The 27,184-nt window shown below is 39.8% G+C and overlaps 1 protein-coding gene across 3 annotated transcripts in view; it reads left to right on the top strand.

Moving 5' to 3' along the window:
* Positions 1 to 18,195: 18,195 nt before the first annotated feature.
* ZNF326 (zinc finger protein 326) overlaps positions 18,196 to 27,184 on the top strand; it is a 36,553-nt gene continuing 27,564 nt past the window's right edge. For 2 of the 3 annotated variants that reach the window (XM_052637523.1, XM_052637521.1), the window contains exons 1-2: positions 18,196 to 18,323; positions 20,782 to 20,826. In XM_052637523.1, coding sequence (XP_052493483.1) covers positions 18,308 to 18,323; positions 20,782 to 20,826 — 61 coding nt within the window. In that variant the 5' untranslated portion in view covers positions 18,196 to 18,307. The remainder of the gene's footprint in view (positions 18,324 to 20,781; positions 20,827 to 27,184) is intronic. The other variant, XM_052637524.1, reaches the window with a different exon arrangement.

Below are 27,184 nucleotides of genomic sequence, written 5' to 3'. Positions count from 1 at the left end.
AATATTTTGCTTCCTAATCATATAGTAAAATCCATGCTTATTGGTATCCGGTTAACTAGAAATCCCCCTTTAGCCAGCATTTCCTTACTTGGAGGAGACAATATGATTGGTGTTCATAATGATGCCCTGAAAGTTCCAGGCCATCCCCAAATGCCTTTTGCTTTTCCCAATGGAAGTATCACTATTGTTTCTGCTGATTATGCATGTAAAACTAGCTTACTATAAAGATTCAACATTGAAAAATGGGAAAGTGGAAAACCCCTTTGTAAATGTCTCATCCCATAGTTAACCTCCTAGTAAAACACTCAATAGTGTAACTCCCTAGGAAATTTTCGTACATACAAATACACGTGTGTATATAGAATATATTTATGTAATTCTGAAGGAGATCACCCCCTGGGATTTCTTTGGAAGGAATGATACTAAAGCTGAAACGCCAGTACTTCGGCCACCTCATGTGAAGAGTTGACTCATTGGAAAAGACTCTGATTTTGGGAGGGATGGGGCAGGAGGAAAAGGAGACGACAGAGGATGAGATGGCTGGATGGCATCACTGCCTTGATGGACGTGAGTCTGAGTGAACTCCGGGAGTTGGTGCTGGACAGGGAGGCCTGGCGTGCTGCGATTCATGGGGTCACGAAGAGTCGGACACGACTGAGCGACTGAATTGAAATGAAATTAGATCATACTCTGCATACCGTTGAGTAGCCTACCTTTTCACATCTAGTCATAAATGTCCATATCAAAAATACAGCACTATCTCAATATTTTAATGCTTGCACAGTTCCTATACTATAGTTTCATTTGATTTTACTAAATATCTGTTGATTAATGTTTAGTTTCTTCCTTTTCTTTGTGATTATAAAGTCTGCAATGACATCTTAGTGGTTCTCTGATTATTTTTTAGAGATAAACTATATTAACATTTCTTTCCAAATTAACTTTATTGAAATACAATTTGTATACAATAAACTCATTAAAAGTGGACAATTCCATGAATTTTTATGAAAGAATCCACCTATGTAACCAAAACTACAATCAAACTATGGAGCACTTCTATCACCTCAAAAAACTTCCTCACATTCCACCTCTACCCCTGGCTCTGGGCAATTGTTGCTCTGCCTTCTGTTGCTATAGATTAGCTTGTATTTTCTAGAGTTTTATATAGATGGGCTTGTGTACTATGTATTTTTTTGAATCTGGCTTCTTTCACTTAGCATAATATTTTTGAGTTTCATTCATGTATTTGCCTGCATCATGAGTTATTTTCTTTATATTGCTGAGTATTATTTCATTATATGAATATACCACAATCTGCTTATCCATTCATTTGCTGATGAACAAATTGCTTCCAATGTTTGGATATTATAAATAAAGTTGTATGAACTATGTAAAAGTCCTAGTGTAGACATTTGTTTTCATTTTTTTAGGGTACGAGCTTTATTAAAAAAAACTGCAAATTTTTTCAAAGTGGTTGTACCATTTTAGATTCTTACCAGCAGTGTGGTAGAGTTTCAGCTACCTATATTTTTGCCTATATTTGACTTGTTATTTTTTTTCTAATTTTAGCCATTCTACTGGAAGTGTCATAGTATATCATTATGGTTGTGATTTGCATTTCTCTGGTTTCTAATGGTTTTGAGTATCTTTTCACAAGCATTAATCATTTATAGGTCTTATTTTATGTTACAACTCTTGAAATATGTTGCCCATTTAAAATAACTAGGTTATCTTCTTACTTCATTGTAAGTTACTTATATATTCTAAATACATGTCCTTTGTTAGATGTGTGCTTCAGAAATTTTTTTACTCCCAGCCTGTGGCTTGCCTTTTTAAATTTTCTTAATGGTGTTGTCCAAGAGCAAAAGTTTTTAACTTTACATAAAGTTCACAAATTACAAATTATTTTTTTAACATCAGAGACAGAGAGTGAGAGAAATTAAATAGTGGTTAGTGTTGTTTTTGGTACTGAATGCATACAATATTTCAATTCCTTGGAAATGGCTAACTATGTTAATTAGAGTATTGTATTAATCAAAACATCCCTTTTTCTTATTGCTTTGGGTAACAGAATTTGCTGTATTTAGGTGCCCTCATGTAGTGACTCTGAAATTTAAATGCCATCTTAAATTCTTTTTTGAAAAAAGGGACTTATTTGAGAAATGCAAGGAAAAAGGAATATATCAGATATCTGATGAACATTTATATCAGAATTATTTTTTCCCCTCAGTGAGTAACCTACAAAAGTATGTCAAGAGCAATAATGAAAACATATAATGAGTACTTACTATGTCAGTCACTGTGCTAAATGGCTTATTTCATTTAATACAACCACGACCCTATGAATTGGTCATAATTTTTATTCCCTCTTTATAGATGAAGAAACAATTCAAGTTCAACTTACTACAGATCCAAATCCCAGATGATATGTGCCTGTATACCTTGACTACTGCCCACATTTCATTCATTCTCTGTGTTTCCTTCTGCACATTAAGAGATGTATTGACACCATCAATAACACTAATTTTACCATGTGTCTAAACTGTTGCACCCTAATGTTATTCACTACCCAATCTATGCTCTGGTTTCCTAATACGTCACCCAATATTTTTAATGCCGATATTTAACACATAGAACATTAATGTTCCATGCTATTTATGGGTTTATAATAACCAGCTATTGCATCTCAAACATACAGTCTTTATTTTTAAATAGCTTTTATATAATGTCATATAAAAGCTTTTGTATATGACAATGACCTGTGTCATCATCCTTATTTTGGTATTCATTAGTTTTGAGGGTAAACTTTTGAGATTTTCAAATATTTCATTTCAACCTCAAAAATAATTTTTTCAATGTAGAAACTTAATTTTTGAAGTCACATTTGCCAATATTCTTGAGTAAAAAATTAGAAGATAATAGTATTGACCGTTCTATGTCTCTGGCAAGGTACAGCTCAAAAGACAAGAATCTGGGAGGAAAGAGAAGTTGCTATGGGAGACGAGGGCCGTACCTCATAAATAAGAGAGTTTGCTGAGTCACAGCTGTTGTTCTTCATTTTCAGATAAGTTAATGAGAATCAGTGGAGGCATGTGGAGGTGAGGTCTCAGTGCCCCACAGAGCTGGCTCCGACTGAGGAGCAATGCATTTTCACTGTGGAATTCAGAGGGGTGGTGATAGTACATCAGTGTCATGGGTTTTGATGGCCCAATATGGCTTTGCTGTTAGGCTCTCCAGTTCCATCCTCCTGAGCTTCTCTAAGAGTTGCCCTGGGGGAAAGTGTCTGAGTAGAGTTACAGCAGACAGCTGTAGGACCTCTTTCTCAGCACTTTGTGCTTTAAAAGCTAAGTAAACACTCGAATGTACTATGAACATTTTTTTCTCCTCTCCAGTTTCCTGAATCAAAAAACATCAAAGAAATGAAAGGGTATGAAAAAAATTCCTTTTACCTCATATTAATTACCAAACTAAATGTCATAACATTGTGACCTTTCTTCCCTTAGTCATTCATATCGGCAGGAACATAGACAATAAGAAAACTTTGGGGAGAATGGTGTACTATGTAAATAGAACACCCATTACCTCTGTGAGAGTGATCATTCATTCTCAGGCCTAGAGCACATATTTTGTTAAAACAGTTAGAGCCAGATCATGCCATCTGTACTTTCTCTCTCCCAGGCAGTTCTGGGGTAAGGAAAGAACATATGCCCAGAGTTTTGTTCACTGATCCCAGCCAGGGCAAGTAGATTTCTGGGAAAAAAGTAGGAACAGATCCCCTTCCCAGCTGTAATCCTCTTCTCCTCCCACTCCATCCTGCCCTTCTCCCTGTACCTCTTTTTAGAGTTCCTGAAAGGATGTGGTTGGAGGTGGGGAGATTGCAGAGAAACAATCGGAAAACAGCTATTCAAGACTCAGGGTAAGGGGTGTGTCAGAAAGCTCCTTGGATTAGACTTACTCATTTTCTAGTCTTGTTGCTTCTATTTATTAGCTGAGTGACCTTGGATAAGTACCTGAACTTCATTAGGCCTCCTTGTTCTCATCTGAAAAATCAGGGGTTTGGATTGGAGCTAGATGATCTCCAATGCCTTTCAAGATTTGACCACTGTGAGTCTCTTCTGTAATTCTTTTAGTAATACTTGCCCCATTTAAGACAATGCAAAGCTGCATGTGCTTTTTCTAGGGGTCTTCTTAAAAAAGACCCTGGCACCCTTTTTTAAAAGAACTCATTTTCCTACAGTCATGTGTTTCTTTAAAAACAAATATAAGAGGACTGGATTGATCATAGCAATATTCTTCTAGAAATATCTTGTGAAGGGAAGGTTACTTATTTCTTCTAAAGGACTGCATATTGGCCAGAGTACCATTCCATATGCTTTTCATTTCTTTGAGCCAGAGCTTAGCTAGTAAGGGCTCTTAGTAAGGACTGATGAAACTGTATGAAATGTAAGTTTCTTTCTAAAGACAGGAGAGTAAGCCTATATGTACCTACTTCCCACCATTACTCTCCTGAAATAAAAGTAAAAAGTACTACCCCAAAGTAGGTGTTTAAAATCAGTAGAAACTCATGGACTGGAGATTTCAACAAACTTCTAAAAGATAAAAAGAGAAAGGGGGAAGATTAATGGTTGAATTTGCTGAAAATCCCAGTCTAGAATATATAAGATAAAATGACAATTAGAAACTTGAGAGGTAAGGAAATTCAGAACAACAAAGTCAAGACCACATATGAAGTAAACTGCAACTAGGCATGAATCTAAGCAGTTGATAGACTGTAAGAAAAAGCTATCTATTTGCCCTTGATGCTGGAAATAAGCTTCATTTGAGAGACCCAAGGGTTATAACAATGGGTCCATGGAAAATATCATCCTAGCATATTAACATTGAACAATGTTTATATTGATTACAATAAAATATATGCAGTATATTGGCTTGCTTCCATTGTTTATTATATTTTAATAAAATTTATGTTTCAGAACAGTTTTAGATTTACAGAAAAATTGTAAAGACACTTCAGAGTTCCCCTATTATCAAATATCTTATATACCATCAATTTGTTAACAATTAATGAGTATTGATACATTATCATTAACTAAAATCCATATCTTGTGCAGATTTCTTTAGTTTTGATCTACCATCTTCTTCTGTTCCAAGATCCAATCTAGGATGCCACATTACATTTAGTCATCAAGTCTCCTTAGGCTCTTTGTGGCTGTAATAGTTTCTCAGACTTTCCTTATTCTCGATGACCTTGACAAGTCTGAAAAATACTGGACAGGTATTTTGTACAATGTCCCTCATTTAGGATTTATGTGGTGTTCTTATGATTAGACTGGGGTTATGGGCTTTGTAGTGAAGACCACAAAGGCCAACTGCCATTTCTGTCACATCACATCAACGGTATATACTATCAACATGACATCACTATTACTGACCTTGATAACGTGTTTGAGGTAATGTTGGCCAGGTTTCTCCAATGTAAAATTTCCCCTTGCCCCCACTGTTTCATGCCGTCCCCTTGGAAAGGAAGAATATAGACTATTAACTTCTAAAGTCAACCTATAGATAAAGTAGGAAAGAATTTTTTGTGGTTGAAGTAAAGACTATAAATATTAACAGTTTTGTTGGTAAAGTGTTGCTGACAAAAATAAAAGGGAGAAGAAAAATGGAGGAACGGGATGGAGGATCAATACCTGCATGAAGAAATATTACTTACGGCTGCCCTGGATCTTTGTTGCTGTGCACAGGCTTTCTCTAGTTGCAGCAAGCAGGGGCTGTTCTTCCTTGTGGTGCACAAGCTTCTCATTGTGGTGGCTTCTCTTGCTGCGGAGCACAGGCTTCAGTAGTGCATTGCGTGGGCTTAGTTGCCCCATGGCATGTAGAATCCTCCTGGATCAGGGATTGAACCCATGTCCCCTGCACTGGCAAGTGGATTGTTAACCACTGGACCACCAGGGAAGTCTAGTACCTCCATTTTTATAGAGGAAATCCACTTCGTTATTGTTGTTCAGTCGCTCAGTCATGGTCATCTGTTTGCAACCTCAAGGACTGCAGCATGCCAGGCTTCTCTGTCCTTCACTGTCTCCCAGAGTTTGCTCAAACTCATGTTCATTGAGTCAGTGATGTCATCCAACCATCTCATCCTCTGTTGCCTGCTTCTTCTCTTGCCCTCAGTCTTTCCCAGATTCAGTCTTTTCCAATAATTTGACTCTTCAATCAGGTGGCCAGAGTACTGGAGCTTCAGCTACAGGATAAGTCCTTCCAATGAATATTCAGGGTTGATTTCCTTTAGGATTGATTGGTTTGATTTTCTTGCAGTCCAAGAGACTCTCAAGAATCACACCACAGTTTGAAAGCACCAGTTCTTTGGCGCTCAGGCTTCCTTATGGTCCAGTTCTCACATCTGTACATGACTACTGGAAAAGCTATAGCTTTGACCATACGGAACTTTGTCAGCAAAATGATGGTTCTGCTTTTTAATATGCTGTCTAGGTTTGTCATAGTTTTTCTTCCAAGGAACAAGCATCTTTTAATTTCATGGCTGCACTCACCATCTGCAGTGATTTTGGGGCCCAAGAAAATAAAGTCTGTCACTGTCTCCATTGTTTCTCCATCTATTTGCCATGAAGTGATAGTACCAGAGGAAATCCATAGATACATTATAAAAAATAGAAATTTGAGTCTTTGTTTAAAAATGTAAACATTTAGTTCCAGTAGAGGATATAAAACACTATCACTGTTGTTAAACATTGTGAAGAGAAGAGTAGTATAAGATACATGCTGATTTTCATACTGTGAAATTGATTGATATTGACCAAAGTTGGTGGCCTTCCCCGTTGTTCAGAAGTAAAGAATCCACCTGTCAGTGCAGGATACACAGGAGACATGGATTTGATCCCTGGGTTGGGATGATCCCCAGAAGAAGGGCATGGCAACCCACTCCAGTACTCTGGCCTGGAGAATCCCAAGGACAGAGGAGCCTGGCAGGCTACAGTCCACAGGGTCGCAAAGAGTTGGACACACACACACACAAAGTTGGTAATCCAAGAAGAGAGAGAAAGAATGCAGCGAAAGTAAAGACTGAGTGATTTAACTCCAGGTAAAACCAGTTTTCCTCTGTAGAGAGAATTGAAACTAACAAAATCACTGCAGATGGTGACTGCAGCCATGAAATTAAAAGATGCTTGCTCCTTGGAAGAAAAGTTATGACCAACCTAGATAGCATATTGAAAAGCAGAGATATTACTTTGCCAACAAAGGTCCATCTAGTCAAGGCTATGGTTTTTCCAGTGGTCATGTATGGATGCGAGAGTTGGACTGTGAAGAAAGCTGAGCACCGAAGAATTGATGCTTTTAAACTGTGGTGTTGGAGGACTCCTGAGAGTCCCTTGGACTGCAAGGAGATCGAACCAATCCATTCTGAAGGAGATTGGTCCTGGGTGTTCTTTGGAGGGAATGATGCTGAAGCTGAAGCTCCAGTACTTCGGCCACCTCATGCGAAGATTTGACTCATTGGAAAAGACTCTGATGCTGGGAGGGACTGGAGGTAGGAGGAGAAGGGGACGACAGAGGGTGAGATGGCTGGGTGGCATCACCGACTCGATGGACGTGAGTCCGAGTGAACTCCGGGAGTTGGTGATGGATAGGGAGGCCTGGCATGCTGCGATTCATGGGGTCGCAAAGAGTCGGACATGACTGAGCAACTGAACTGAACTGAGCTGAAGCAAGAAAAGAAAAGGTTATAGTTTTTCACTGGAATTTTTTTTATACTACCTGATTACCATGTGCACAAATTATTTGCTTTAAAGCCAAAGACCGTGTGTAGGGTGGTGTCAGGACTAATACCAGATTACCTGGTATGATTCCTTTTGCCTTCAATGATCCAAGCAAACCTATCAACTGCCTAAACATCATTCACACAAACCATACTGTTGTATCATGTTTTGTTGAGGCAGGAACCTTACTTCTGAGAGAGCAAAGGGGTAATTTTCTTAGGTCTTTGATTTGTAGGAAAGGCACTTTTGAAAAAAGAACTCCTGTTGTTTAGAAACAGATTAGGAAGGTTTCAGTTGCAAGAGAAACTTTCTGAAAGATACATCAACTGTTTCTGGTTGAAAAGTATTGGCAGACAGTGGAATCCTTTGTGTGCTTCCTGTGTTTAGCATTATACAACATGTTTCAGTTTAAAAGCTCTGTACAGTCATTAGCTAATTACCTCCCAAGGGCTGCAGGGTAGTTAGAGGGAATACTGGAACCAAGCCAGATTTTAGAGCTGAAAGATGTGTATGTGTCTGTACCAGCCCTGATTCAGGGTGTACTTGTTATACAGTTTCACACACAGGGATCGATCAGTTAATGTGTGGCTATTCAATCTATAAAATTTTTTTCCTAGACTCAGCATCTCCTTGAGAAATACAAGTTACTGAAACAGAAAACTGATTCTGATATCATCTTTTATAAGTGTCTTGAAAATAAACATTGATAACAGTTTTAGATTCATCATTAAATCAGAATCTTCAAAGTGAGGCCTGGATTATGGAATTTATTAAAAGTACCCAGATTATTCTAGAGTAAAGCCAGGCTTGAGGACTACTGACTTCAGTGGAAAAGAGGTGCTTCTTTTCCTACCCCCAACAGTAACTAAATCTACAATGAGAATCAAATACAATATTTGGCTAGGGAGAAAATTTATTAAAAACACTAATTATTAATACATATTTCCTCTTGTATAAAATTTATGTTTTACATGATAGAAGTGCTTAAGAAATTTGGATAGAATAGAAGAGTAAATATCTTTGTCTATGTGCATATGAAAAGTCATCACAAAAAGAATCATTGTTTGTTTTGGGATTTTTCTTCCCATTTTATTTTCATGTTTTGTCTTTTTAAGAAATATTGATGTTTCTCTTGTAATTCCACCTACAATTTTGTATCTTGGTTTTGAAATATACCAATATAAGCTTTTTCTTGATTCATGCTTCAAAAATCATCTCTAAAACTGAAATGTAGTGAATGAGGCAAACAGGGAAATTTATATCCACAATTAAACCAAAATAGAAATTCAGGTACCTGTAGAGCACAGGCCCAGAGGAACAGTCTCTATGTCTATTTAGAACACTCAGACCAGCACTGAAGAACATGTGCTGACTTTCTGCAGCTGAATTTTGACTATATTTGGTGTGTGGTGCCCTCTACTGGCTCTTTCAGGGTTGTCCCTTTTTTTTTCTATTCGTAAACTTTGTGTTTGGGTCCTAGGTGCCTCAGATGGTAAAGAATCTGCCTGTAATACAGGAGACCTGGGTATGATCGTTGGGTTGGAAAAATCCTCTGCAGGAGGGAATGGCTACCCACTCCAGTATTCTTGGCTAGAGAACTCCGTGGACAGAGGAGCCTGGCAGGCTATAGTCCATGGGGTCACAAAGAATCAGACACAGCTGAGCAACTACCACTTTTACTACTTTTTCAACGACTCTAAAGAAGGGTGTTAAATTGTATGTGTGCGTGTTTGATTTTTGCATGTCTGTATTTTTATTAATATGTGTTGCCTTAGTGTAGAATTGAAGCTATCTAAATTCTGGATTTGACTGTGGGTCTGTTTCATTTTTATTTATTCCACAAACATTTTCGAGTCTACCAGGGCTATTGTACTAGTGGTCTGGAGACGAGCTGAAATCTCCTCCTTCAAGTGGCTCATTGTCTATCCTAGGCAGGATCACGATCTAACATGCTTTGGCTATTCCAGCAGAAGAAGCTGCCTCCTTAAGGACCCTTGTCCCTGCTCTGTCGAAAATCAGCCTCTTAAATGGCATGCACAGTTTTGGGAGAGACAGGTGTGGCACAACCAGGAAGAAAGAGGAAACCTTTCCAAAAAGGCAGATCTACCAAGTCGATTCTGGCAACTGATTGCCAGATAAACAGATGTCACAGACAGCTTGTTCTTGACTTACTTAGGGAATTAAAATTTATGATGGACCATTAATAGATAAAGTGAGTAGTAATAATTCAGAGGCTTAATTGAGCCCCTGTAAGGGTATAAACCTCATTTTCTAGAAATGTAAACTTCATGTAGTATGTACCCAAGCGAAGGGAGGTAATTATTACATTTTGAAAGCACTTTTGCATTTAAAATTTTACCTCCATTTGGGGAGAAGGAAATGCCTATGAAAAGAATGGAGTTTTTCTAATCTGAGGAAAGCCAAAAGCATAGAACAAAGTGAGGAATTTCTAAAATACTCATGATCACCTGTTTTGATTTGTAGTTTCTTTGACCACACTATGTACAATGATGCAGATGATACATTAGCAAACTCCTCTCCTCTCTTTTTAACCTGAGAACCCGGATGATGACATTGGGCCTACAAAGTTGACTCCATAAACCAATGGACACAAGCACGCCTATAAAATATTTATGATGAATATTAAACAAGTTTATATTATATATATATGTATTACGTACACATATTACATATATTATATAATGTATATGTATATATAATATAAAGTGCCAGACATCCTGGAGTGCAAAGTCAAGTGGGCCTTAGGAAACATCACCACAAACAAAGGTAGTGGAGGTGATGGAATTCCAGTTCACCTGTTTCAAATCCTGAAAGATGATGCTGTGAAAGTGCTGCACTCAATATGTCAGCAAATTTGGAAAACTCAGCAGTGGCCATAGGACTGGAAAACGTCATTTTTCATTCCAATCCCAAAGAAAGGCAATGCCAAAGAATGCTCAAACTACTGCACAACTGCACTCATCTCACAGGCTAGCAAGGTAATTAATGCTTAAAATTCTCCAAGCCAGGCTTCAACAGTAAGTGAACCATGAACTTCCAGATATTCAAGCTGGATTTAAACAAGGCAGAGGAACCAGAGATCAAATTGCCAACATATGTTGGATCATCAAAAAAGCAAGAGGGTTCCAGAAAAACATCTGCTACTGCTGCTACTGCTAAGTCGCTTCAGTCCTGTCCGATTCTCTGCGACCCCATAGACGGCAGCCTACCAGGCTCCCCTGTCCCTGGGATTCTCCAGGCAAGAACACTGGAGTGGGTTGCCATTTCCTTCTCCAATGCATGAAAGTGAAAAGTGAAAGTGAAGTTGCTCAGTCGTGTCAGACTTAGCGACCCCATGGACTGCAGCCTACCAGGCTCCTCCGTCCATGGGGTTTTCCAGGCAAGAGTACTGGAGTGGGTTGCCATTGCCTTCTCCAGAAAAACATCTACTTCTGCTTAATTGACTACGCCAAAGACTTTGACTCTGTGGATCACAACAAACTGTGGAAAATTTTTCGAGAGATGGGATTACCAGACCACCCTAGCTGCCTCCTGAGATCTCTGTATGCAGGTCAAGAAACAAGAGTTAGAACTGGACGTGGAACAACAGCTTGGTTCCAAACCAAGGAGTTTATCAAGGCTGTATATTGTCACCTTGCTTATTTAACTTATATGCAGAGTACATCATGTGAAATGCCAGGCCGGACGAAACACAAGCTAGAATCAAAATTGCCGGGAGAAATATCAATAACCTCAGATATGCAGATGACACTGCCCTTATGGTGGAAAGTGAAGAGGAACTAAATAGCCTCTTGATGAAAATGAAAGAGGAGAGTGAAAGAGTAGGTTTAAAGCTCAACATTCACAAAACTAAGATCATGGCATCCAGTCCCATCACTTCATGTCAAATAGATGGGGAAACAATGGAAACAGTGTCAGACTTTATTTTGGGGGGCTCCAAAATCACTGCAGATGGTGATTGCAGCCATGAAATTAAAAGACGCTTGCTCCTTAGAAGAAAAGTTATAACCAACCTAGATAGTATATTAAAAAGCAGAGACATTACTTTGCCAACAAAGGTCTTTCTAGTCAAAGTTATGGTTTTTCCAGTAATCATGTATGGATGTGAGAGCTGGACTAGAAATAAAGCTGAGTGCCGAAAAATCGATGCTTTTGAACTGTGGTATAGGAGAAGACTCTTGAGAGTCCCTTGGACTGCAAGGAGATCAAACCAGTCAATTCTAAAGGAAATCAGTCATGAATATTCATTGGAAGGACTGATGCTGAAGCTGAAACTCCAATACTTTGGCCACCTGATGGGAAGAACTGACTCATTGGAAAAGACCCTAATTCTGGGAAATACTGAAGGTGGGAGGAGAAGGGGACGACAGCGGATGAGATGCTTTGATTGCATCACCAACTCTATGGACATGAGTCTGAACAAACTCTTTGCATTGGTGATGGACAGGGAAGCCTGGCATGCTGCAGTCCATGGGGTTGCAGAGTCAGACATGGCTGAGTGACTGAACTAAACTGACATCTAAGAGTATGAAAAAGCAGCTAGACAAAGAAGTAACTAACGAATTCCAACTAAAATTCAATGTTACTAACTGCTCTTAAGGTAACATAGAGGGAAGGGGATTTGTACTAAGGAGGGATTTAAAAAGAGATAACATGAATACTGAACCTTTAGAATGGGGGAGGAGAGGAAACATAATAGATGCGGAGAAAACAAGATAAGCAAAGGCATAGAAATGTGAAAATACATGACTCTCATGAGGGACAGCAGATGATCCTATGTTGTTGGAGCAGAAGGTATGTAGGTGGAGGGTTAGGAGATGAAGAACAAAGGTCCCTGGGTTCTCAGGAAGTTCACTCACCTGGCTCTTCTCAGGTTCTGGGGAGTGTGGGATGGTGGGGCTTCTCTGACAGCTCCCTCAGGATCAAGTCTTAGGTGCGGCCCCTCATTTCCTCCTTCTCCCTGAAGTCTTTCCTTAGTCTCAGCCTACACATCCTTTAACCTCTGCATTTAAAAACCCCTATTCTCTCTCTTTTTTTTTTTCCCAAGGGACTCTGCTGGTCTGGTCTTTATTAACCTTGTATCTCTTGCAAAATAGATGGAAGATGAAACGATGTAAGACTTTGCATAAAACATTGGTCCCTCAGGGTAAAAACCTGAGCCTAGCAAAGCTGGAAAAGACCAGGTAGCCTAGCTAGACTCTGGGGAGCAGGAAAGAGATAAATGGGGAAAACTATGTTTGGCACATAGTTGCTGCTTAACCAAGATTTGTACAACAAATAATTGGTGATGTTGTCATTTAATTGCTAAGTTGTGTCCAGCTCTTTGTGCTACCATGGATTGTAACATGCAGACCCCTCTGTCCATGGGATTTCCCAGGCATGAGTATTGGGGTGGGTTGCTATTTCCTTCTCTAGGGCTCCTCACAATCCAGGGATGGAACTGTGTCTCCTGCATTGGCAGGCGATTGTTTACCACCTAATTGCTAGGGAAGCCCAAATAAATGAATTAGGGAATGACTTGATAGTCTCCTGAGTATTATGGAGTACCTCAGGTATTGTTACCTGCCTCTGCAAGAACACTTTGTATTAGGGAAGGAAGAAGGAAGGAGGGAAAAGATCCATGTCTTCTGGTATTTCCTGGAGTTATGAGTTTCTGACCTGGCAGTTTTCTCTTTCAGGGAAATAAGGGGTGTGTGTGTGTGTGTGTGTGTGTGTGTGTGCACGCACACATATGTGCACGATTCACAAAGTGACCCAATATTTATTTTCTTCCACTCATGCCAAGACCTGAATACCTTGAATGATAAAATCACTTCTTTACTCTGATAACAAGAAAAAAATGTAAAAGTCTCAGAGAGAGCTCAGTTCTAATCGTAAAACTTATGTGCTTGGCACTTAGGATACCAACAAGACTTGGATCTAATCTCAAAGGGCTTTTAACATGGAGAGATATAGTATTTGATGCAAAGGAGAAGGTGCTAGAGCAGAGCCTGTCCCAGGAAACTTAGAGGAGGGGCTTTTAATAGAGCCCAGGGCCTTGCTTCTTATTCCAAGTATAGTCTGATTGCCAGCAGCAGCATCTCCTGGAAAACTGTGAGAAATGCACACACACCAGCTTCAACCCAGACTGACTGAATGTGAATCATATGCACATTAATATTTGAGAAGCACTGGTCTAGGGGCAAGGGTGGGATGTGAGGGTGTTCTTAGAGGAAATAAGTTTTGAACTGTTTTGAGCGTGAGTAGGGTTAACCAGGGGGCTTCCCAGGTGGCTCAGTGGTAAAGAATCTGCCAGTCAAAGCAGGAGACGCAGGTTTGATCCCTGGGTCAGGAAGATCCCCTGGAGGAGATGGCAGGCAACCCACTCCAGTATTCTTGCCTGGGAAAGCCAATGGACAGAGGAGGTGGCAGGCTATAGTCCATGGGATCACAAAGAGTCAGAAATGACTGAGTGGCAGAAAGAAAACTGTAAGCAAAAGTTCAGAGTCATGAAAAACTATTGGGGTGTTTTGGGAACTGTATGTAGCTTAAAATTGCCAATCAATAGGGAAAGAGTAGGGGAGAGAGGAGAATGGAGAAATGCAGGAAGGTGGCAGGGTAGGCAGAGGCCAGACCCTGCTGGTTGTGCTTTATGTTAGAAGTTTTGCCTTCACCTAAAGCATCTGAATGCAGAGTTCCAAAGAATAGCAAGAAGAGATAAGAAAGCCTTCTTCAGCGATCAATGCAAAGAAATAGAGGGAAAGAACAGAATGGGAAAGACTAGAGATCTCTTCAAGAAAATTAGAGATACCAAGGGAACATTTCATGCAAAGATGGGCTCGATAAAGGAAAGAAATGGTATGGATCTAAAAGAAGCAGAAGATATTAAGAAGAGGTGGCAAGAATACACAGAAAAACGGTACAAAAAAGATCTTCGCCACCAAGATAATCATGATGGTGTGATCACTCATCTAGAGCCAGACATCCTGGAATGTAAAGTCAAGTGGGCTTTAGAAAGCATCACTATGAACAAAGCTAGTGGAGATGATGGAATTCCAGAGGAGCTATTTCAAATCCTGAAAGAGGATGCTGTGAAAGTGCTGCACTCAATATGCCAGCACATTTGGAAAACTCAGCAGTGGCCACAGGACTTGGAAAAAGTCAGTTTTCATTCCAATCCCAAAGAAAGGCAATGCCAAAGAATGCTCAAACTACCACACAATTGCACTCATCTCACATGCTAGTAAAGTAATGCTTAAAATTCTCCAAGCCAGGCTTCAGCAATACATGAACCATGAACTTCCTGATGTTCAAGCTGGTTTTAGAAAAGGCAGAAGAACCAGAGATCAAATTGCCAACATATGCTGGATCATGGAAAAAGCAAGAGAGTGCCAGAAAAACATCTATTTCTGCTTTATTGACTATGCCAAAGCCTTTGACTGTGTGGATCACAATAAACTGTGGAAAATTCTGAAAGAGATGGGAATACCAGACCACCTGACCTGCCTCGTGAGAAACCTATATGCAGGTCAGGAAGCAACAGTTAGAACTGGACATGGAATAACAGACTGGTTTCAAATAGGAAAAGGGGTACATCAAGGCTATATATTGTCACCCTGCTTATTTAACTTCTATGCAGAGTACATCATGAGAAACGCTGGGCTGGAAGAAGCACAAGCTGGAATCAAGATTGCCGGGAGAAATATCAATAACCTCAGATATGCAGATGACACCACCCTTATGGCAGAAAGGGAAGAGGAACTAAAAAGCCTCTTGATGAAAGTGAAAGAGGAGAGTGAAAAAGTTGGCTTAAAGCTCAACATTCAGAAAATGAAGATCATGGCATCTGGTCCCATCACTTCATGGGAAATAGATGGGGAAACAGTGGAAACAGTGTCAGACTTTATTTTTGGGGGGGCTCCAAAATCACTGCAGATGGTGATTGCAGCCATGAAATTAAAAGACGCTTACTCCTTGGAAGGAAAGTTATGACCAACGTAGATAGCATATTCAAAAGCAGAGACATTACTTTGCTGACTAAGGTCCGTCTAGTCAAGGCTATGGTTTTTCCAGTGGTCATGTATGGATGTGAGAGTTGGACTGTGAAGAAGGCTGAGTGCCGAAGAATTGATGCTTTTGAACTGTGGTGTTTGAGAAGACTCTTGAGAGTCCCTTGGACTGCAAGGAGATCCAACCAGTCCATCCTAAAGGAGATCAGCCCTGGGATTTCTTTGGAAGGAATGATGCTAAAGCTGAAACTCCAGTACTTTGGCCACCTCATGCAAAGAGTTGACTCATTGGAAAAGACTCTGATACTGGAAGGGATCAGGGGCAGGAGGAGAAGGGGACGACAGAGGATGAGACAGCTGGATGGCATCACTGACTCGATGGACGTGAGTCTGAGTGAACTCCGGGAGTTGGTGATGGACAGGGAGGCCTGGCGTGCTGTGATTCATGGGGTCGCAAAGAGTCGGACACAACTGAGCGACTGAACTGAACCGAACTGAAACGGTGATAGAGATGCATGATGCGTTCAGATTTGCCTTTATATCACTGAGGCCCTGAGGAGCCTGAGAAGGTCAAGGTGGAAAGGCAGAGAAATAACTCAGGAAGCCATCTCAACAGTTTAGGAGAAAGATAAGGAGAGTCTAACTCAGGTAGTGCAGTGAATTGGAGATCACGGGCAAACTTATTAAGACATTTTAGGAGGTAATAAGCAGATGAACGACTTCAGTATGGATTGAGGATGAGAGAATGGGAGAGGGCTGAGTCTTGACTGCATCAGTAGTGGGTGGTTGCTCATGATGCCACTCACACAGCATTATTCACAGATGAAAGAATAAAAGAAGATGAACAGGTTTGAGGAAGGAAATTATGAGTGCAGTTTTCAACATGTTCTGCTCTGGTGAATAGAAAACATGCATAGGAGGGAAAAAAAGAAGAAAACACTGTAAGGGTGGAGAACTGGGTGAATCAATGAGGGTGGAGAAGGAAAGCGAGGAGGAAGGAACAGTACCCTACCCAGATCTGGGGCTGTGCTCAGTCGTGTCCAGGAACTGTAGCCTGCCAGGCTCCTCTGTCCATGGAACTTTCCAGACAAGAATACTGCAGTGCATTGCCATTTCCTACTCCAGGGGATCTTCCCAACCCAGGGATCAAACCCACATTGCTTGTGATTCCTGCATTGACTGGTGGATTATTTACCTCTGCGCCACTGGGGCTACAGTCATACACCTTCCTTAGTATACCTGTGAATTTTTCCTTTAGTTGTGTTTCCAGAGACTGTTTCTTGGAACTTGGTTCTGGAAACTCAATGGACTTCAAAGAAGGACAAACGGCTTTATTCATGATTTCCTATCCTGTGATCAACTCATCATTGACACGATTTGCTCTATGAAAAAATATTATCTAACCTGGAGTTCAAGCTGCTCCAGGATTAGAATGACCACACAGTTGTCTTTTCCCACATTGTCTTATTGGCGAGTGACTTTGCCCACTGTCCTCAACACTATTTCCAAAGTGACAATAATACAATGCTGAGTGATAACTTGCTCAGTCGTGTCCGAGTCTTTGTGACCACATGTACTGTAGCCTGCCAGGCTCCTCTGTCCACGGAATTCTCCAGGCAAGAATACTGGAGTGGGTTGCCATTTCCTTCTCCAAATACAGTGTTAATATGTACCAAAATATGTTGATATGTGTTTGCCCGTGGTTGTTCTTCAAGTTCTGGATGACTCCTTCCAAAAATCTTCCCTCTGTTAACTTTTACAACACTTTCACTTTGCACCTTGAAATTCAGAACTCGACCGTGGTCTGTCTTGGATCATACTCGTAACTGTGCCCTATTTAGCAATCTGTTCTCTGCTCAGTCAGTCAGTTCAGTCGCTAAGTAGTGTCCGACTCCTTGCGACCCCAGGAATTGCAGCACGCCAGGCCTCCCTGGCCTCTGCTCACAGAGGTCTAAAAATATCCTGGCCTTCTGAATCTCCACGGCAGAAACTCCATAAGGTTTTTTTTTTCTTTTTTTTTTTTTACATTTTCCGATCAGTCATTATCAGCCAATAAAAAGGGAAAGGTCGGCACGTGGTATATTAGTTCGGGAAGAGGGAAGGTATTCCAAGCAGATCCTTTCGCTCTTGCCAGAATCAAACATGGCGGGCTTCAGCCCGACCTTCCGGAAAACCCGGCTTTCTTTCCCTTGAGCCCCGCCAATCTTTCGGGCTCCTTTTTAACCTTCCTTGCCCCTCGGCGGCTCCGAGAGGGTCAGCACCTGGGAGCGCGACAGCGGACCTGCTTCCCGCCCCCATTCGAGGGCCCGCCCACCAGCCCGCGCCAGCCAGTCGCGGGCTGCGCTGCGGCGGCTGGCAGCGCTGGCCGGGCCCGCCCCCCAGCCTCGCTGTGGCCTGCGGCTCCCGGGCCGGTAGCGCCGCTCTCGGTCGCGCTGACTCGTAGTGTGGAACCGCGGGTCACGGGTGCTCTTCTCCGGCCACAGATTAGCCAAGCGCCGCCGACGCCGTCGGCCCCGAGCCTCCGCCATGGACTTCGAGGACGGTAAGCGCGGCCTCTGGCTGGTCACCGCGGCGGGCGGCAGGCGGGGTGGCCTGCCCCCGGGGTCTGTTTACCGTCTCAAGATGGCCGTGTGGGCTTTGTTCTGCGGGCCTAGAGGCCGTCGGCCCGCCTGCCCGCCTCGGGCCCAGTGCCTGGAGTCGGCCTCGGTGGGGACCCGCGCGCCCGGATCGCCCCGCCCGGCGCCCGCTGCGGCCCGCGACCCTGAATTCCGCTCCGGCCTCGGCGCGGGGAAGGAGGCTCCCAGAGCGCCGCGGCCTCCGGAGTCCCCAGATCGGCCCCCGCCCCGCTGCGAGCAGATTGCCAGGAAGCCTCCAACTTCCCGTTCTGGGCAAGAGGGCGAGCGGGCCTCCCGCGCCGCGGCTCGCGCTCGCCCGGCGGGCAGCGACCCAGATCGTCCTTTTAGTAAATCCCCAACTCCAGGTTACTACTCGCCAGATAGGATTTTCTGAGGCTTGTTCATGATCGTGTTCCTTGGTTGTCTTAGTTTTTAAGATGAGTTTAAAGGGCGTCTGTAAGTGATCAAGTATAGTAGATCGCCATCCAGAATGGAACGTTAAGGTATTTCTGGTTAGCAAAGTGGGATGTTTATCCGCCAACAAAGAGTGTCCGGGCGTTAATCCCCAAATTTAAAATGCTTCTGTGAACCAAAGCGTTTTCTCTGGACACTGTGTTAAGTTAGTCAAAATTTTGGCACAGCATCACGTGCCCTTCAAATTCAGACCTACACACAGCCGCCTGGGATGGACTGCTGTTTAATTAAATGAGCAGTACCTTTCGGTCGTCTCTTAAACACCAGTTCTTTAAACCGTTTCATACGCTCACGAAATAAAATTAATTTGGTCTTCATATTGTCTTCAAATCTTGCTCAACTTTTATAGTGATTGGTGTCAGGGTAAGATGAGTACGTAATGACACCATTAGGGAGACATGAAACGGGATGTGAATATACTGAATTTACTCCTGAGTTACCGGGCGTTTCTGAATAAAATGGCTTTACTAATTAGTCGTGAGCCTCTAACCCAACCAACTTTGAATATGCTGAGCCTGATTAAATGATCTTTTGATCTTTGATTTGATTTCATGCCACAAAGAATTAAAGCTGCCAAGTCTAAGTGTATGAAAGTGAAGTCACTCAGTCGTGTCCGACTCTTTGCGACGCCATGGACTGTAGCCTACCAGGATCCTCAGTCCATGGGATTTTCCAGGCTCTACCTGAGTGGGTAGCCATTTCCTTCTCCAGGAGATCTTCGCGACCCAGGGATCGAACCTGGGTCTCCCGCATTGTAGGCAGACGCTTTACCGTCTGAGCTACCAGGGAAGCTAAGTATATGAAAAGGGACTGGAATAACCTTTTGTGGATACTTTTAAGTTACTTTGAAATAGGAAGTTCAGATATCAACAGTAGCACACTCTAGTGTGTGTTTTAGTTGAACTTTGACTCATTTTGATATCGTTACCTTTAAACTGAATATTTGAAATGCCAGAGTTGGGAATGAATTTAAAAAATATGTTGCTGTGTGTTCACACCAAACTTTGGTGACAGTACCAACACCCAAGGTGCAGCAGAAACTACCAGTGTGGGAGGAGGGAGTGATGGGAATGGTCCCCTCCCCCCATGAAGGAACCCATTGTCTTAGTATGTTTACTTTTTATTATCACCATCTGCCCACAGTTCTAAACAGTGTGAAGCATAAAATTCTAAACAATGTCACTGATAAAATGTTCCCTCCCTCCTGCTCCCTCCCTTCCCCTACTGCTTTATTTGGGGGATGGAATTTGCCTGACAATATGTTGAACTCTAATCCTGTATAGTGTAGTTGGAGTCTATTGTATCCAAAGGACTGCTCTATTAAATTCCTATTTGTTAGTAGAATTAACTAAAGGATTTAACAATTGCCAAATTAGTTTTGACAAAGAAATTATGATCTTTGATAATGATGCCACATCCTGAATAGAAATAACACACACAGGTATACACATATGAATGTGCATTTCTCAAATAAGATCTTGAAATCTTTATAGAGAGCAAATTAAGCGCTAAGAGAAATAGTACATTGGGAAAAAAATATATATAGAATCAATTCTCACATGTCCCTGTTTTTTGCATTGTTGGATATATAATTTATCAGCCTTCCCTTTTGTTATGCTGTATAAATCAGTACTAGATCTCCTTTTTTGGCCTTAATTATATATCAGGTTTTATTAACTAATTTTACATTACCATGATTTGGATGCTAAACCTGCCATTTGGGGAGATAGTGAAAAGAAAGGGATATATATTTTCCTATATGAAGTATATATAATTATTAACACCCTGTTTTTGCAGATAGTTGAGTTAATGGCAGTTTAAAAATTGTGTTTGTTTTTAGTAAGTGGGTATATCATTCAAGATTTCTGCTAATATTGCACTAATTCCTTTCTGTTAAATGTGTCTTCATAGATTATACACACTCTGCTTGCAGAAATACTTATCAGAGCTTTAATGGTGAGTATCCTCTTTCATTTGATCTAAAATACATTAAGGGAATGCATCTCAGTTTTTTTGTCACCCATCTAAAGTACCAATGTAAGAAGGAAATTCTGCCTTGTCTCAGTCATTGTTTAGTCTTTGGATGTGTTAGTGTTAATGTTGTCATACTATGTATAGTATTTGAGTTAGGAAATTTGGAATCAGAAAACCTTAGGGCTATTCAGAGTAGTTTGACTCTTTATTTGAATTCTGAGTTCTTTATTCCAAAAGGCCCTGACTGTATTGAGTGATGACTTATAAGAAACTAGCTGAGTTATTTTTGTTGAGTTAGAGGCTTTGGTATTGAGTAATGTAGATTAAGTGGATTATTGGCTTGGTTTTATATTGCTGCTTTCATAATTCATTTTGACCTGTTTTTGAGGTCATTTGCTTTAATGTGTCCAAATCTGTTAGTATATTAAGAACTGTCTAGAGCATATAAAGAAGCCTTATCAATATAAGTATGACATCAGAGTGACTAAAGAGCTAGATAAAATCATGACATATGCAGAATACAATTGGGGTAGAGTTTTGATAGTTTAGATTAGAGTTAAGGCTTTGCCAGACCGGCTAAGAACATAAAGAAGAGCATGGAACAGTTCAAGAGGTTATAAAAGCATTATATGAAGGACCCCAGAGAGTGGAATTAAATTCCCTGATTGCCAGAAAAATGCAACTTTCAACTGTTGTACAGAATGTAATCTAGTCACAAAATAAAACTGAAGCAAATGTACTACTAAACAAAGAAGACTGTGTCATTTCATGAGAATAATTACCATACAGTTAATTGCTACTTATCATCTCTAGGAATTTAGAGAAACTTCAAATTTGATGTCAGCTAAAAAGGTTAAACATATAGGAAAAGTCAATATATATTGAGTGCTGAAAAACGTATTTTTGAGCAGGAGAGTGATATAATAAAGTTACCAAAAGAAGTTTAATTTTCATCCACGTGTAGGTTATTTTGAAAACTGGAAAATTATCAAGAAGGAAGATTATCAAGTTTCATAAATTCAGGTGTAGGAATTTTACACCTTGGGAGGTAATGACAGTAATTTTTAAAATATTAAGCCATTTCTTGAGAAAGTTAGCAGAACTTTCAGGCTGCCTAGTAGTGAGTAGAAAATTGAGAGGGATGCATAACAATGAATCCAGGATTGGGAACTGGAGTGAACAGGACTAGTACTTTTACCAAAGAGATTTGGAATGATAGAAGGCCATGATTTCCAGTATTTCCATGATTTCCAGAGAGTTGATGCCTAAATATAGGACTTTGAAATACAGAATCATAGAGGGTCAGAAGTTTATTTTCTTAACATACAGGATTGCGGGGAAAAAAAAAGAAAAAGCTTAAAATATTTCTGTCACTGACGTTAGGACCTTCTTTTGAAAACAAGCACATTGAGGTGTAGTAGACATCTAACATACTAGTTTCAGGTATACAGCATAATGATCCCGTATTTTTATATGCTGTGAAATGATCACAACAGTGAGTCTGGTAACCCTTGATCACCACATATAGTTTTCCTGCAATGAGAACTTTTAAGATTTACTTTTCTTAGCAACTTTCAAACATGCAATACACTATTATTAACTATAGTCACTATGCTGTATATTACATCCCCCTGATTTATTTATAACTGGAAGTTGTTACCTTTCAACTCCCTTCACCCATTTCAACGACTCCTACCCCCTTCTCTGGCGATCACCAATCTGTTCATTATGTCTACAAGCTTGGATTTTTTTGCTTTGTTTTGTTTTGATTTTTTTTTAAATTCTCCATGTAAATGAAGTCATACAGTTTTTATCATTCTTACTTCACTTATTTCACTTAGCATATGCCCTCAAGGCCTGTCCATGTTGTTGCTTATGGCACGATTCCATTCTTTCTCATGGCAAAAGTAGTATTCCATGTATATGCATACATATATATCACATTGCATCAACTTTATCAGTTCATCTATAGATGAACACTTAGATTATTCTGTATCTTGGCTATTGTAAATAATGCTGCTGTGAAAATCGGGGTGCATGTATCTTTTCAAGTTAGATTTTTTTTCTAGCAGTTAAATGTTAGACTTTTTTTTCTCTTAATTTTAGTTCCATTAGTGGTTTTCGTTTAAGGGTGATTGTTAGACTCCCCTGTGGAGCTTTTTCAAAATGTATCTATTTAGGTCATACTCTAGTCCTCTTGAATCTTACTTTTTAGGGTAAATGGTCCCAACTGTGTCAGCTTTAAGAACTATTGATACTTTGAATCATTTTAGAATGCACCTCTGGTTAAAGAACACTGCTTGACAACACTGAGGCCTGAGTTATCTACATTTTATAAATGAGGAACTTAATTTCAGGGATGTAATTTGACTTCATTCAACAGATACTTACTGAATGTTTTGTATTAGATAGTGTTATTGGAGCTGGCAATACAGTAGTGAACGAAACGGACAAATATTCCTGCCTTTGAAGTGTACAGTCTAGGGTGAAATAGTAAACAAGAAGTAATATTTATTGTATTGCAGCAATTGCTTGGGAGAATAATAACACAGGACAGCTGTGTATGTGTGTGTGTGTTAAAATTTTAAAGAGATTAGCAAGGGTAGGAATCGCTAACAGGGTAACTTGAGCATAGAGTTGAGGGAGATGAAGATGCAAGCCATGCCATTGTCTCCGTATTTCCTTCTTCTTACATAAATAGACAAAAAAAGGGAAAGCATTTCTGATAGAGGGAAAGCAGGAACACAGGTAGGGCTGAGTGCATTGTGCTTCAGAGTGACTTAGGAAGATGGGCTTGACTACAGCAGATGATTTTTGCTGAGTGATCTTAAAACAAGGTTAGAATAGGGAGGTGTATGTAGCCAGAAGTCAGTGAAAGTCAAAGACAATTTGCTTAACACACAAGAAGTAATAGAAAGTGAAGACCTTAAAGAATTGAGGGTGTGAGCAGCACAGACACAGAGGAAGAACATTCCAGGCAGAGGGAATAGTAGATGCAAAAATGGGTGTATACCTGTTGTCCTCTAGGAACGGCAAGGGACCTAGTATAGCTAGAGTGGGGTGAGTAAGGCGGGATCACAGATGATGAAATTAAGTGGAAATAGATCAAGTTAAGAGGTAATGGGAAAGATTTCTCCACTTTGTCTCTGTTGACATTTTGGACTAGGTAATTCTTTGTTGTGGGGGAGTGTCCTATGCACTGTAGAATGTTTTAGGAGCATTCTTGGTCTCTTGTGATTTGATGCAGGCAGCACCCATTACTCATTTTGGTGACACAGCCAACAATGTTTTCATTGTTTGACCCCCTCTGGGGGTCAAAATTGCCCATGGTTAAGAACCACTGATATAGGGTCTTATAGATCATCTAAAGGCTTGTTTACTTGGAGTAAGTTGGGAAGCCACTGGAAGGTACTGGGCATTGAATATAATTTAACTTACACTTTAACAGAATTCTTCTAGCTATTTTCTTGAGAATGAACAGAAAGGTTGCAGAAATGAAAACACGAAAATCAGCTGGGGGGCTGTTGCAGTAATGTAGGTGAGATATGCTGGTGGCCTGTACCGGGCTGATAGTAGTGTGGAGGTGATAAAAAGTGGTCTCATTCACGACTTAGTGTTACACAACTTGTTAGTTATTTTGATCATGTCAGTTGTTTTTTCATGCTACTCCACACCTCTTGTGGTTTAATTATAAGTGAACGTAACATTTGTTGAGCATATCATTTATGAAAAGTGAAAGTTACTCAGTCATGTCTGACTCTTTGCAACCCCATGGACTGTAGTGCATGGAATTCTCCAGGCCAGAATACTGGAGTGGGTAGCCTTTCCCTTCTCCAGGGAATCTTCCCAACCCAGGGATTGATTCCAGGTCTATCGCATTGCGATTCTTTACCAGCTGAGCCAGAAGGGTGTAATCAAATCAGTAGAATAGATTTGATTTAAAATATGTCAGATTAATTTTGAGTGAATAGTTTTCTTATTTAATATATATTTTATTCAGGGATAATTGATGGAATGCTAAATATGTCAGATGTATAACAGTGTCTCACAATTTTTGAAGGTTATATATAATATAGTTATTATAAAATACTGCAGTATTCCTTATGTTGTACAGTATATCCTTGTTGTCATTTACTGTTAACAGTAAAGATATGTTATAGTCTTAATAACTTTATTTTTAAAGTGATTTTTAAGTTCATTCAGTAACCTGGAAGATATGTAAATGGTCATGGTCCTCGTATAGACTCTGTCCCTATAATCAACACTGATTATATGCAGTACCTATTGAGACTTTTACGCTTCTCGTTTCTAACTGATTAGTGACAGTACTTACTATGAGCAATAAACCAGAAGACACTGCTGTGTAAAGATAGCTCTGTTAATCTTTGTGTGCTCTCTAGTGCCTGGGAAAAGGTGAGTGTTCAATAAATGTTAGTAATTTGTGACTTTGTAGTGAAGTAAAAATATACAGAATCAAAAAACTGAAGGATTTAGTATCCAAAGGCAGCCTCTGCTGACTGAAAATAGAAATTAGCAGAAGTAGCAATTTAAGTTTTTTTGTTTTGTGTACCTAACTGAACCTAACTCTAAAATTGCTTTTTAATACTTTTTAGAGGAAAGCTTTTTATTTTGAAGTCTTCATCTTAATGTCAAAATTGTCCTCTGTTTGAGAGATATGAGCGACTTATATTGTATACTTATCAACTCTAAAGACAAATGACTTTTATTAATCTGGAACTGTGTTATCTGATGTGGTAGACACTAATAGACACTAACCATGTATGACTGTTGAGTACTTCCAGTGTGGATAGTCTGAATTGAGGTGTGCTGTCTTAATATGAACTTGATTTGAAGTCTTAGTATAGACAAAAAACATTTAGAATAGCTCATTAATACTTTTTGTATATTGGTATGACAAACTTTTTGTCATTAAAATCCATTGGTATGCCTTGTACTTTGAATGGATCTTTTAATGATGTGTAATCCTGTAATATCAGGTATTAGTTATTTGAAAAATACTGGTTTATTCAGATTTTTCAAATATTGGCAGATTTTATTGTAGAAATTAAAAAGTTGTATTCAGTAATACCAGTGTCAGTTTCATCAGAAAAGCCTTTTAAGTATTGGGAAACTGTCAAACTCAAGTTTTAAATTTTAATTTTCACATGAGTGCTTGAATTTTATCTTTGGCAACAAATACTATCAATTGTTCTTTGAAGTGACAGTTCTACTTCATTTTTGAGAAAGTGTTTGCCAGATGCTCAAGTCTGAAAGCCATAGTTTTTGAATGTCAGTCTTTCCTTTTAGTAAAAACAGTATTCCTTGTAAAAAAATGGCTAATTCAGTGGCTTTTCCTAAAGAGAACGATGGCACTTAATGAAACTTTATGCAGTGATATGCAGCAAAATTGTTTTATGTATACTTTCCATTTTACTATCCAGAATATTGTAAAGTATACACAAAGGTCATGATTTAATAAAATTGCCAATTTTCACTTCTTCATCAAGGACATTCTTTAAGTGAAGATTATGTTATTATTTTTATTATCTTTGGTATTTTATTTTTTTTACTGCAAGTGTGCAATACAGCTATCAATACTAGTGTGGTCTGGTGTCACTGCCTTGATTTGTGCTATAGCAAAAACTGTTTTACCCACCAGTGGTTTTGCATCTTCAATGCAAAAAAATTTTCATCACTGTGAAAAAGGCAAATAATGTTTTAGTATCAATAATGTTTATAAAAATAGTTTGATCTTGTGGATCCCCTGAAAGGGTCCTGGCAACGGGCTATTGAAACCTACAGGCCTGGGGTACATAAAAAACTAGTAAAAAAGAGACCTTAACCACAAGACTAGTGTACATTTAACGTGAGGTCACAGGATTTTCCTGGAGGTCCAGTGGCTTAAGACTACACACATCTACTGCAGGGTGCGTGGATTTGATCCCTGGTTGTGGAACTAACACCCCGCATGCCACATGGTGCAGTCAAGGAAAAAAAAAGATTAAATGAGGCCACAGATAGCAGAATACTGTATAAGGCAGAGTATCATAAACACCATGTAAAAACTACAGACTTTTGCAGATATTCAAAAGAAAGAGACAATAATCAATTGAGACAACATCAGCAAGGTGTTCTTAAAAGGGTTAGTATTTGAAATGGACTTTAAAAAATTAAAGAATTTCAATAAGCTATTATTTGGGCAATAGAGAGAGTGTTTCATGTAGAAGCAACAGTGTGAAGCTAAAGTGGTGGATATTTATAGACTTTGGGAAAATCATTTCATCTTTTTGATTCCATAATCTATCAAATGAAAAGGTTAAATATGATCATTTAGGTTGCT

Source organism: Budorcas taxicolor, chromosome 3, assembly GCF_023091745.1.
Source record: "Budorcas taxicolor isolate Tak-1 chromosome 3, Takin1.1, whole genome shotgun sequence".
In the NCBI taxonomy this organism is placed as follows: Eukaryota; Metazoa; Chordata; class Mammalia; order Artiodactyla; family Bovidae; genus Budorcas; species Budorcas taxicolor.
Note: the sequence above shows the minus strand (reverse complement) of the source record. Positions and strands in the feature narration are given on the sequence as shown.